General features: G+C 36.1%; 1 protein-coding gene across 5 annotated transcripts in view; it reads left to right on the plus strand.

Annotated features, from left to right (window-relative positions):
* LOC136877494 (chromodomain-helicase-DNA-binding protein 6) overlaps window positions 1-12,432 on the plus strand; it is a 703,291-nt gene that overhangs the window by 391,450 nt on the left and 299,409 nt on the right. For 3 of the 5 annotated variants that reach the window (XM_067151593.2, XM_067151595.2, XM_067151594.2), the window contains exon 26: window positions 12,186-12,401. The exons of 1 other annotated variant lie outside the window; for it this stretch is intronic. In XM_067151593.2, the coding sequence (XP_067007694.2) occupies window positions 12,186-12,401 (216 nt within the window). Of the gene's footprint in view, window positions 1-12,083; window positions 12,402-12,432 lie in introns of all 5 variants that reach the window. One more of the 5 variants, XM_067151592.2, reaches the window with a different exon arrangement.

Here is a 12,432-nt window from a genome sequence, read left to right on the forward strand (position 1 = left end):
CTACCTTTGTATAACATTCCATTTATGACAAAACATTTTATTTATTTGATAATCTTACAGTTCTAAGTCGAACACAATACTTTCAAAGTTCTAACTTGAATGAAAATAATTATATTTTGTTAAGTGTCATTCTAATTTTGACTTCAAGATTTTGAAATTGTTATTATTTGAAGTTTTATTCTCCATATACTTTTAGGGGCATCATTAATCCCATGTTAAGAGTGTTTATATGTGCATTGATTTAACGATATGTGTATTTACGATTGCCTGTTCTCGTATTTGGCTGAGGATGACGCTCGCCAGCGTCGAAATTAGTTCCAAGTAAATGTTATACCTTATTTAGTTTAATATTAATATTGAAAAGGTGGATTTTTAATTTAACTTATCTATTACCAAAATAAACACAACAATTTTCCTTATTTGGGCTACACTCTTTATTTCCACATAAAACAACACTGTTTCCACCTTCCTTTCACTTGTTAACAAACTAATCAGACATGTTGCATAACTCAGAAGTGTTGTACATACAGGGCAGGTTTACCTTGTATTGGATCATGTACAGACAAAAATTTCTCATCACAAAATGAGTTAGTTTACAGCGTGGCACAATATAAAATTTGGATGTATTGGTCCAGAACTAAGAAATTTCTGAATTTAGACAAACTACATCTTCAGTCAGCTAATAATTATCTAGATGTGCCAACTCCCCTGATTTAAGTAGGAGACTCCATTTTAGGTCCTTCCTCCCAAGGACAAAAACTCAATTCAGATCATGACTTCCCAATAAAGAATTCTGGAGAAAAAATTAAACCTTAAAACCCGTTCAACAAGACCAATGCTTTGAACATAAATCTAGTTCAGAAATTTATGAAGAGACCCAAGGCATTTACAATCAAGAGTCATGTGTTTTAAAGCACAGATACATGCAGTATTTCAGTATTGATATAATACAGTATTTATAAATAAATGAGTAGTGTGATGTGTTAAATATTCTTCAAAGTTACGTTGTCAATGATGTGTGATGCCATAAAATATTTTTCTGTTTTTGTAATTTTTGAAAGTTAGCACATCTGAATTATGAATACAATGTTTCAGTCCAAGGACAAGTCCATATGCTCAACCAGAAATTGATACAGTAGTCATTTGTAACAAGAAGGCAGCAAAATCAGTGTCAGATACAAGAGTCTGTTAGGGTCCTAAAATGGAAACGGATCACTGTCTTATAGTTGCACTGATCCTTATGTGGCCAGGATGGTACAAAACAATGAAAAATCTTATTTGATACTGGTATAGTAAGTCTGTTAAGAGACCCAAGCATAAAGTGGTTCCATGAACAGAGTAATCTGGGACAGTACCTTTTAAATAATGTTGAAGAAGAATTACCAAATGTTTCAACTATTTTAAAATAAGATTCTTCTGAAAGTTTGGGAGTGAAGAAGAAATGGCAAAGGAAAGAAGGGTTTAAGAATATGGGATGAAGATATCAAAAAGTGATCACTGACGAAAAAGAGATGGCCAGGCTGAGTGGCTTAGATGGTTGAGGTGCTGGCCTTCTAACTCGAACTTGCCAGGTTCAATCCTGGCTCAATCTGGTGATATTTGAAGGAGCTCAGATACATCAGCCTCGTGTCGGTAGATTTACTGGCACGTAGAAGAACTCCTGCGGGACTAAATTCTCGCACCTTCGCATATCCAAAAGCCGTAAGACTAGTTAGTGTGACTTTTAAAGTTAAAAACTTCACGATCGTTCCGTATTGAATAGAGAAATAAGAAGATGTACAATATTAGAAGGATCCACCTTTCAATACTCCGTTGTAAGTTGAACTAAAAAGAAATCACAACTTGTTTATTGGGACCGGTTTCGACACATTACAAGTGTCATCATCAGCCAAAAAGTAAAGTAGGGCAAGATATAAAGATCTTAAAACAACTAATACATTGAACACGGGCAAAAAATTAACATTGATTCATTTTGTTGCAATTCAGTTAATGTCCAAAACACAATGATCGCAGTCAATAGAGTAAACAGAACATCACTGTCTTGCGCCGAAAATAAATATATAGTTGAAGTTCACAGCAGGTCAAATATGCACTTATGTAGAGTCGTTGCTAGGCAGGTCTTATAGGTATTTTTTCTCAGGCCGAAGAGTAAAAGGTGACGTAATTGAAGTCTTAGGAAAACAGTGTAGGATTTAAATTTCGTCAAATTCAAAGTAGATATATAAGTTTTGAAAATAATTTAAAACATTAAAAAGAATAAAGTCAAATAAAAATATATTAAAAATAGGAAGAAATAATAAAAGAAAATTGCAATGTGAGGTTCAGCTCTAAACAACTTGCCGTAGTAATTGATAGATGAATGGGAGATGATAAATAGAGAAAAGGTTGCGGAACGTTTATTAGAGGGTGGTGGTGGTGGTGGTGGTGGTGGTGGTGGTGGTGATTGTTTGTTTTGTTTTTTTTCCCTCGTTTTAGTGTTATATAGAAGATATTTACCCATTTGTACTTCCTCTAATAGCAATAATCACAATCACCACCACCACCACCACCACCACCACCACCACCACCCTCTAATAAACGTTCCCCAACCTTTTCTCTATTTATCATCTCCCATTCATCTATCAATTACTACGGCAAGTTGTTTCGAGTTGAACCTCACATTGCAATTTTCTTTTATTATTTCTTCCTATTTTTAATATATTTTTATTTGACTTCATTCTTTTTAATGTTTTAAATTATTTTCAAAACTTATATATCTACTTTGAATTTGACGAAATTTAAATCCTACACTGTTTTCCTAAGACTTCAATTACGTCACCTTTTACTTTCGGCCTGAGAAACAAATGCCTACAAGACCTGCCTAGCAACGACTCTACATAAGTGCATATTTGACCTGCTTGTGAACTTCAACTATATTTATTTTCGGCGCAAGACAATGATGTTCTGTTTACTCTCTTGACTGCGATCATTGTGTTTTGGACATTAACTGAATTGTTACGATATGAATCAATGTTAATTTTTTGCCTGTGTTCAATGTGTTAGTTGTTTTAAGATCTTTATATCTTGCCCTACTTTACTTTTTGGCTGATGATGACACTTGTAATGTGTCGAAACCGGTCCCAATAAACAAGTTGTGACTTCTTTTTAGTTCAACTTACAATGGAGTATTGAAAGGTGGATCCTTCTAATATTGTACATCTTCTTAGTTAGTGTGATGTAAAGCCAATAACCATATTTGACAAAAGAGATGCATAAATGAAAGTATTGTCAACATGTGAAATAGAAGACAAAATAGTTTGACTAGTCGAGAGCAATACCAAGAAAAGAATTTCGAGTAAACCTAGAGAATGCTGGGAATAATTCTTCTTTTAGTTAGAAACTGCAATCACACACTCAAAAAATGTAAGTCAAGTTAAGGTGAATGTAAAAAATTAATCCAGTACCACCAAAAACATGCATCACATACTACGAGAATCTTAGGAATGATACTTATGGAGGAATATCATTCACTTTACAGACATCTCACAACTACTATTACTAACCTGTTACTTTAAAAGAACTGGAGCATGTGCTCAGAAACTTAAGAGAATGCACCTAGGGAAGATTCCTGAAATGCAATCAAATACTCAAGTGAACAATTTGTATACAGGTTTCTTAGAGTTCTAAATTCAATATGGGAATGGAATTAAATAATTTTTATTGTTGTTTGGCAACTGGCCGTTGCAATGGACCGAGTCTTTAAAACAACTGTGTTTCAAATACTTCATTCTACATGCGATATGGCTGAAGATGACCTTTAAATAGGTCAAAACTAGTCCAACTAAATGTTTATTTAATAAACACTATTTCATTTTTATTTAAAAGGTGGAATAACTCCCTTATTATATTATTTAATTCAATCAAAGTTCAATACAGACCCATAAAATGAAATTCATTTCTCTAAATGATAGAAAAGGTATGCCGCAAATACAGCTTCAAGCTGATCTCGAATTATGTGTGCGACAAGATTGTAGACTTTCACTTTTATTATTTATCACGAATATGGATGCCCTAAAAGAAGATACAAGATACGGTTCCATACAATTTAACAGATAACTCGGAAATCTAGATGCCATATTATTTGCCGATATTGTAGCATTGTTAGAAACATCTCTTTTCTTCAGTGTGTCTCTTCAAAATTCAACATCAGTATATCAGATGGGGGGAAAAAAAAAAAAAAAAAAAAATACTGTTTTAGTAAGGTATGGACTACAAGAACTGTGAACATCTCCAGAAGAGCAGCATGCAAAATGAAATATATGCCCAGAACAGCAAGTTAGACAAAATCAGCAAAATACGCACGGGTTGAAAGAGTTTAAGGTCAACCCGATAACCATTTACATCCACAATTATCAGGCAAATTGGAAATGCCATGACTAAAAGATGGAAACCGGAAGTCTAACCTATGGAAGTTCTTCGCTGTCAGCCCTGAGGAAAAAAGATTCACAAGACATCCAACAAGCCGATGGCTAGGGAATGAAAGACCTTAATGGTGGGCCTATTGGACCAATACATGATCTGATGCTGATGACGACGATATGCAACTTCATATGAACATTTCCTGATTAGTATCATCAAAATTATGACATTTTCCTCCTGGAAGACACTGCATTAATTTTGAAACTGTAGAATTCATTATATACAACAGATTTGCTCAGCTGGGCACCCGTTGAGGCCAGCCCTGTGCAGGCTGGGTTGGTTCTCTGAAATGCAGGCACCTTATATACCAAGTGTACGTCGCAGTCAATCGAGGAACTGTATACACCCGGCATTGGACAGGAGCAGTGACGTTCAATTTTGATAACAAAACTCTTCTCTCAACATTCAATGAAATTTTGGTTGTAGTGCAGTATTATTGCTGTACTTGCATACCTGCCAGTTATTCAGTTTTTTCAAAAAATGTACGGATTTTGAGTGTGTTTTACGGCTGTACGGATGAACATTATTGTACGGATTTTGAATATCCGCACTTGGTTGTGCTCTCTGTGGTCAAATTGGCTTTGTTTGATTTTCAATAGTAGCTGATAATATGAGATGCAGTGTTTGAAATTCAGCCGGTAAATTAATCGCTTATCACTGTGCTTTTGTCACCTATTCGACCTCAACTTCTACTTCATTCACTGAGATGTTCCCAAACGAGTAGTACACTGTGATTGTGAAGAAGAGAAATCTGTGAAAAGTAGCAGGCTGTGAATTTATATATAATAACTTTAGTAACTGCATCGTGCTTCATAGCAGCTGTGAAAGGCTTTGTTGGTGTGTGGGTCTGAGTAACGTTGGCGATAATTCTGAAACTTGTGTAATTGTGTGATGAATTTGTAAACGATTTCGTATTTTATTGGTGTTCGTAATGAGTTCAACTATGAAACGGTATCAGTCTTTTAGGAAGGCATATTTTGCTTAATTTCCTTATTTTATACAATCACGGAAAGTGTTCCTAGTGTTAAGTGGAAACAGATTAGCACTTGTCAAGATGCGACATTGTGTAAGTATTTAATATCCGGGGTGATCATAACACTTACTTGACTCATATTAATATTATTTATGATCTCCCACCTTGCCGTCCTTTTTCATTATGTCTCAGGACTTTGCAACACATGCGTGTGTTGTTAAAAATTATCTGCGTTAGGATTTTCTGGATTTCTATTTTTGTAAATTGGCAGGTATGTACTTGATACCACCTGTGGGTGGGTGATGCAGACGAAGAATACACTCATGGTATCCCCTTCCTGAATTACAAGGGGCAACCTAGATGCAGAAATGGATTGTGGCTTTGGTACCGTGTGTTGTACCCCCTGTGGATGGGAGGGTCTGAATACACCCAGAGATAATCCCTGCCTGTCATAGATGGCGACTACTTTTTCTTCCCACAATTAGCTTTACGTCGTACCGACTCAGAAGTCATATAGAGACAGTGGGATGGGAAAGGACTAGAAGTGGGAAGGAAGCAGCTGTGGCTGTAATTAAGGTACAGCCCAAGCATTTGCCTGATGTGAAGATAGAAAACCACGGAAAACAATGTTCAGGGCTGCCGACACTGGGGTTCGAACCCACTATCTCACAGTTATACATCCCTAACTGCACTGCCCATGGGGTACGGTTTTGCATGTTATTTAAATTGTTAAATTCGAAATAAGGATAATTCATAATTCAAAGAACGTCAGTATTGTAGGTGGAAAAAGAGGGATTGATTAGCTTGTTCTGTTGTGTATATACTTTCAAAAGGACATAATCATACAAATTATGTGTGACCACTAGGATCCTGACACTCCTGTCAACATAATGTTACAGTTTAAAAAAATAATCAATTGTTCATATACTCGAAAACCTGCTTGAACATGATTAAAACTCTCGCTTCATGCGAGGAAAATGCAACAGTTCCATAGGGTGATTATTACACAAAATGGACTAGATTGACAATCGTGAAAAATAGAAGTATTGGTACAGAATGCTTAACAAGTCATTGTTAATACCTATTCATTTATTGTTGAGTGTATTTCAGAGGATATCTAACCCTTTCAGAATATTTTGGTTTTTTTTTTTCTGCTATCTTCTGTGCTACCGGATAACAGTCCTTTAACTAACCAATTTTCAAATCTTGATGTGATTTTCGCTTAGATATGGGAGGCATGGTTCATCATCTCCCTTCTGAGTCATCCTCAATCGCACGCTCTTTTTCTCTGTCAAGGCCTATAGATTGATCTAGCACTAAAGCAGTATGCTCTTTTTGAATTAATGGCAATGATGTCGACTCTTGTGTTATACCCCGTGTGAAAGGCACACAATGAATTTCTTCGTAAACTTGACGCTTAATGTCATACACAGTGGTCTCCCATTTACACACCAGACAAATGCTGGGGCTGTACCTTAATTGAGGCCACAGTTGCTTCCTTCCCTCTCCTAGCCCTAGCCCTTGCCTTTGCCATCTTCACCATATAATCTATCCTTGTCAGTGCGACATAAAGGCAAATTTTAAAATATAATTTCATAGAAGGGAACTTGCTCATTTCATTTACGCACACATCATATTCTCACATCTGACCACCACTTTGGATAGTGAGAGCTTGTTTCTGGTATTATCAGAAGTCCACATTATAAAGATCTCCATACAAATGTTTGAGTATTTGAGTGACTGAAGTCTTCAGTGATCTCGCCTTATTCAATAGAGCAAATAGTCATAGAAGCTGATCAAGAGGATGGTCTATTGACAATTTGTGTAGACCTTAAAGAAAATATGTCAACTGCCAGTTAGACCCTTGCTGTCATCGATCTTGCCTATCTTTTGCGAAGAAAACTAGCTTCTTTTCTTTTATATCTTGAAAATGCTTGCGATGCTTTCTGACAGTATATCATCATCCCCATCCTTCAGGAGGGTTTTGTGATAATCTGCCATGTTTGAGAATTGTATGGTTATAAGAGAACTAGCACTGATGAAGTTGACTGCATTTGTCTCTTCCTCATATTGAGATTGTTTATTCATTGGATAATATGATGAATCATAACTATCATTGCATGTAACGTATTTTCTTGATCAGTGAAGTGGACCTTTATCATTTCACACAATCACTTGTGTTTTATATCTTAATGATGAATGTTTACAATATTGTACTTGCCAATTTTGCTAAGAGATTTTTGTCAGGTAGTTCCTGCCAACAGTAAATTTGTCAACACTGCCTTGAACTTTTAGGTGTTAATCCATAATCCTTGCTTTTTCATTCTGTTGTAATATTTGAAATTCCTAGGACTACCAACTCTCTTTTTAAACATCTGGAATGTGTATTCATTCCCATTATATCATAAATAGGCTTAGCTCATCACGTTGAATACAAAATACTTGCAGGAAAATGTAGTGTGATAAGTAGGGCCCGGATTTTTAGGTTTTAAACTATTTTATTCCTTGCTAGTTAACTGCAGTATTTTAACTTACTTATCCATTTCATTATCATTGGAGTAAATTACTCGAATCTTATAAAACCTAAAAATAACTAAATAAGACGTTAAAACCTAAAAAAAACTAAATGGGCTGTTCAAGACAGTATTACGTTATTTTGAAATAGAAGTACCAAATATTAATGAAATTGAATGATTTTTTAAAAAAATAAACATTATGCACGACTTTTTGAAATGACTTCATGGTTTGGAACTGGAAGTGGTTTGCAAATATAACTAGTGAGAGCGAAACGACGTGATACGATACTATTCCACTAGGGTACAGCACAAATCAAGAGACAACCCCCTGGCGTTCACTGACCTGTATCTAGCAGGTACAAGCCCGCCTAACTTGACTTGACAGCTTCAGTGCATCTCTCATTGTGTACGGTCGACTACCACCAGCTACGGCTGTTTAGCTCTATACATACTATTATGCGACAAACTAAAATTAATTTTCCCTATAAATCAAGTTATTATTGAAGGCAGTTTAAGAAGCTTACGCATCTCAGAGGTAGCGATGCCTAAATGCAAGTCATCATTTGCTTTACGTCGCACCGACGCAGATATGTCTTATGGCGACGATGGGATAGGAAAGGCCTAGGAATGGGAAGGAGGCGGCCGTGGCCTTAATTAAGGTACAGCCCCAGCATTTGCCTCGTGTTAAAATGGGAAACCATGGAAAACTATCTTCAGGGCTGCCGACAGTAGGATTCGAACCCACCATCTCCCGATTACTGGATTATAGCCGCACTTACGCGACTGCAAAAAAAGTTTGAATGAATAGTATAACTTTAGTAATGATTGAAATGATCATTAAAAACTATTTCAGGAGGATAAAAAACTAAAAAAACTATTTTGAGCTATTAAAAAACTAAAACGTGGTTTTTAAGAACCTAAAAATCCGGACCCTAGTGATAAGAGTATCCGACAGTTATATATGACGTCAAGTTATAAATGTTCTGTCTCTATCAGTCGAGTCACAACACACTAAGTGGTACTATTTTCCTGCTGGAAGAGAGGACAATAATCAAAACGTTTTTGTGTAAAGTCAGCTGCATTAATCCTAGCCTTTACATTGGATTATGACATTTATTTGATTCAGAGCTAGTGTGGAATTCTCTTCCTATTCTGGCTACATCTCCAGCCTTAACAGTTTAAAAGTCTATTTTTAAATTTGTTACACACTGTGATATACCTTCTTATTTGTGGTGTACATTACAGGAGTAGAGTTCATTCTCTGTCGCTCTTCTCGAAATATGTTCACTGAATATTTTCCATAAACTTACTAACCTTTGACTATCAAAGCCTTTTGAGTTTATGTTATTTAAAATGCAAAAAATCTACCAAGCACATTATGTAAGTATTGGGGAAACTAGGACTAGTTACAAACTTCAGGATGTCAGAAAGGTGATAGTTCATTCACACTTCTAGATTATTTCAACAGTCGTAATTTCTTCATGATCTTTTTAAAAGTGGTAGCCTGCTGCTTTCTGAAAAGGTGAACACTAAATGAGGGGTTTGGGTGCAAAACATGGTAAGTGACCTTTTAGTACTTTGGATTTACTGGGAAGGCAAATGTTTACAAAAATGTAACTACACATTCAGAACAGTCAGCAATTTAGCATTAGTATTACTGATTAATTGAACTTACCATAAGGCACTGCTAGTAATATCATACTCTAAGTATTTTTTTACTCCTTGAAATCCAGCAATATCTACCAGTATAAAACACTGAAAGTGGTAGATACCATGAAATACAGGCTTGTGGTATACACTTATCAGAACTACTATTTGCTTGCATCTATGGGACAGGGTTTCTTGCGTAGAACTGGAAGAGTATACCTGAAGCTTTCGAAGAACTGCACTTGTCAGGCTCGTTGTTTTAATTATATGCATAGGTCCCATTTCCCCACCATGTGATTCAGGTAGGTTCGTTATTCCTGGATATGAATTTGAAAACTACAGACTCAGCATTTATGACTTTCAACTTGTCTCCGGAAGATGTTGATGGAATCAGATTCAAATTTCACCTGCATGTGTGAAAATCTTCATGAACTCATCTATGGTCATTTGCTGCACAATCATTGGATTAGTTTTCTGACACTTGACCAAAACACCTTCCCATTCTGCAGGTGAGAACTCATATTGACAGAGATTTTGTACAGACTTCTCTTGGTGCCTGGTACTTTTATGCAACCATGAAGATAGACATTCTGTAAGTCGTAATTTCCCATCGAACAGACTTCTCTTTGGTGCCTGGTACTTTTATGCAACCATGAAGATTGACATTCTGTAAATCATAATTTCCCAGATCCAAAAACGTTCTGAAAAACATCCCTTCTGTCATCTGCGCTGAATATCTGAAAGTGTGCTTTCTTGTAGTTACAGCCAGGACACGGTTCACGACTTTTCGACTCTTGCCCCTTTCCTCGTTTCTGCGATCTTCTAGACTTATTTGTTGCCGATTCAAACCCCTATTTCCTTTTCTGCCATATCTTTCTCCTCCAGTGTTCGTATCATCAGTGTCAGGATCATCCCAGAAAAATAAGTTTAATCAATTATAAACAATAAATTTATAATTAAAATATATTTATTCACAATAAAAACCTTAATTTCAAATCTGCACTAAATTTTATGCAATCTATTCTCCTTTCATGAGATCTAATATGGTCACAGTGTGCAAGAATAACGTGGTATCTATAGTAGATACCTCAATGCATGTACAACATGGTAACTGCAGTAGATACCATCATATACTTGCAAACTGAAAAAGTGAGGCTATAAAATCTTCTTACTTCACTATGGATATTAACCGTCTTGTGGCCATTTCCATTTTTCTCTGTTTGAAAGTCTGGGTCTTTATCTGAAACATCACACTCTTAATCACTAACTAGCAGCTGTTCAAGCATTGCACACTTCCTTTTCCCTATCAAACTTCAACTTTCTCCTGGCAGCCACTTTGTCTCACATAGTATGTTTTACATGCAATGATTTGGTGTTACCAGGAAAAATGAGTCTGTATACTGCTACCATCTGTTGAGATACCAAAAAACTAACTTCTTTCAAACCAGAAGGTCAGATACAATGTTTTACGCTCAATATATCTCAATATTGCCGAAATTCACTTGCCATGTTTTACACCCAAACACTTCAAATATTCTTGTATCTGTTATACTGTATCATAGTACAAGTTAAAATAAAATGTCATTGCTCTGATGTGTAAAAAAAAAATCCTTTTTTGAAGCCGTAGTAGTTCTAGGTGTTGATAAGACAAAACGCTGGTTAATAGAGTAAACGCCTGAAAAGCCTTACATCTGATAAGTTATTTAGTAGGTATGAAAATGCATTCTAAGTGCTGTAAGATCACCTGTAATGCTAGATTTTGCATTGAAATATGAATGTCTGGACTAATAATTTACAGACAGACGTCGATTCACTTCAAAAATGAACGAAAGAAGAGTATTTTAACCACCCATAATTATGTGAAAGAATGTATAAGCATATGCAATGGAAAACAGGCTCTCACCTGAGGCTGTCATGCATCAAAGCAGTAATAAGATCGCATTATCTAGATAAGGGCATGATAAAGTTGTAATTTTAGAAAACACATAGCTGTGTAACCTACTACTACTGCTGTTGCTACCCTCAGTAAATTAATGGCTTGGGTCTCTTTACTGAAGCTTGACCCAGACTAGAAAAGTATGTGTCCATATATCCATTAGATGTCGTACAAGAATCATTATTAAACCCTCTGAATGTTATTGACTTGAATATACCTGGTACTACACAAACTTAATATGTCGGTCTTGAGAATTTTGTCTGTGTTCAGTAATAGTAATTATTGAAAAATGAGATTCTGTTACCGCTTCCCAATTTCATATAATCTTATTTATGTAAACCACAGCATTAATACCCTTTACACCTGTGTTACATGTGGCATTTTTCTGTTCTTAAGATCATTGCATAATGGAGTATAATCAGAGTTTGGCTTTTGAATGTACCCCTACATCATTTAGAGTTGCTTTTAGTTAGGTTCTTTTTAAACATTTTCTTAGCAGTGAATGTGTTACAGAAATCCTAATTATTCTTTTCATTGTACCACTTTTGTGTAGCTGTTGTTGTCTTGATGTTGCTTGGCACCTACCTGGAGCACATATGCTAGATCACCTTTTGACAGGCACCCCTGTGTGTTCCCCGCGTCTTGATGTTCACAGTGCCTTGCCGATTTACCCACCCTATTGCGATCAACCTCCTGCCCCTTGGTGGGACAGTGATGCTGATAGATCCCTCCTGGTGGGTACCTACAAACACGGTTATGAATGCTACCCTGCTATGAGAAACGATCCGGCACTTGGTTTCCTCGCACGCTGCGGACCTGATGTTGCTCCTGCTATGCTGATGCTTGCCAATGCTGATAATAACCCAGTCGTGTAAGTATTTGCATGCATGGCCTTCCTCACT

Source organism: Anabrus simplex, chromosome 7 (genome assembly GCF_040414725.1).
Source record: "Anabrus simplex isolate iqAnaSimp1 chromosome 7, ASM4041472v1, whole genome shotgun sequence".
In the NCBI taxonomy this organism is placed as follows: Eukaryota; Metazoa; Arthropoda; class Insecta; order Orthoptera; family Tettigoniidae; genus Anabrus; species Anabrus simplex.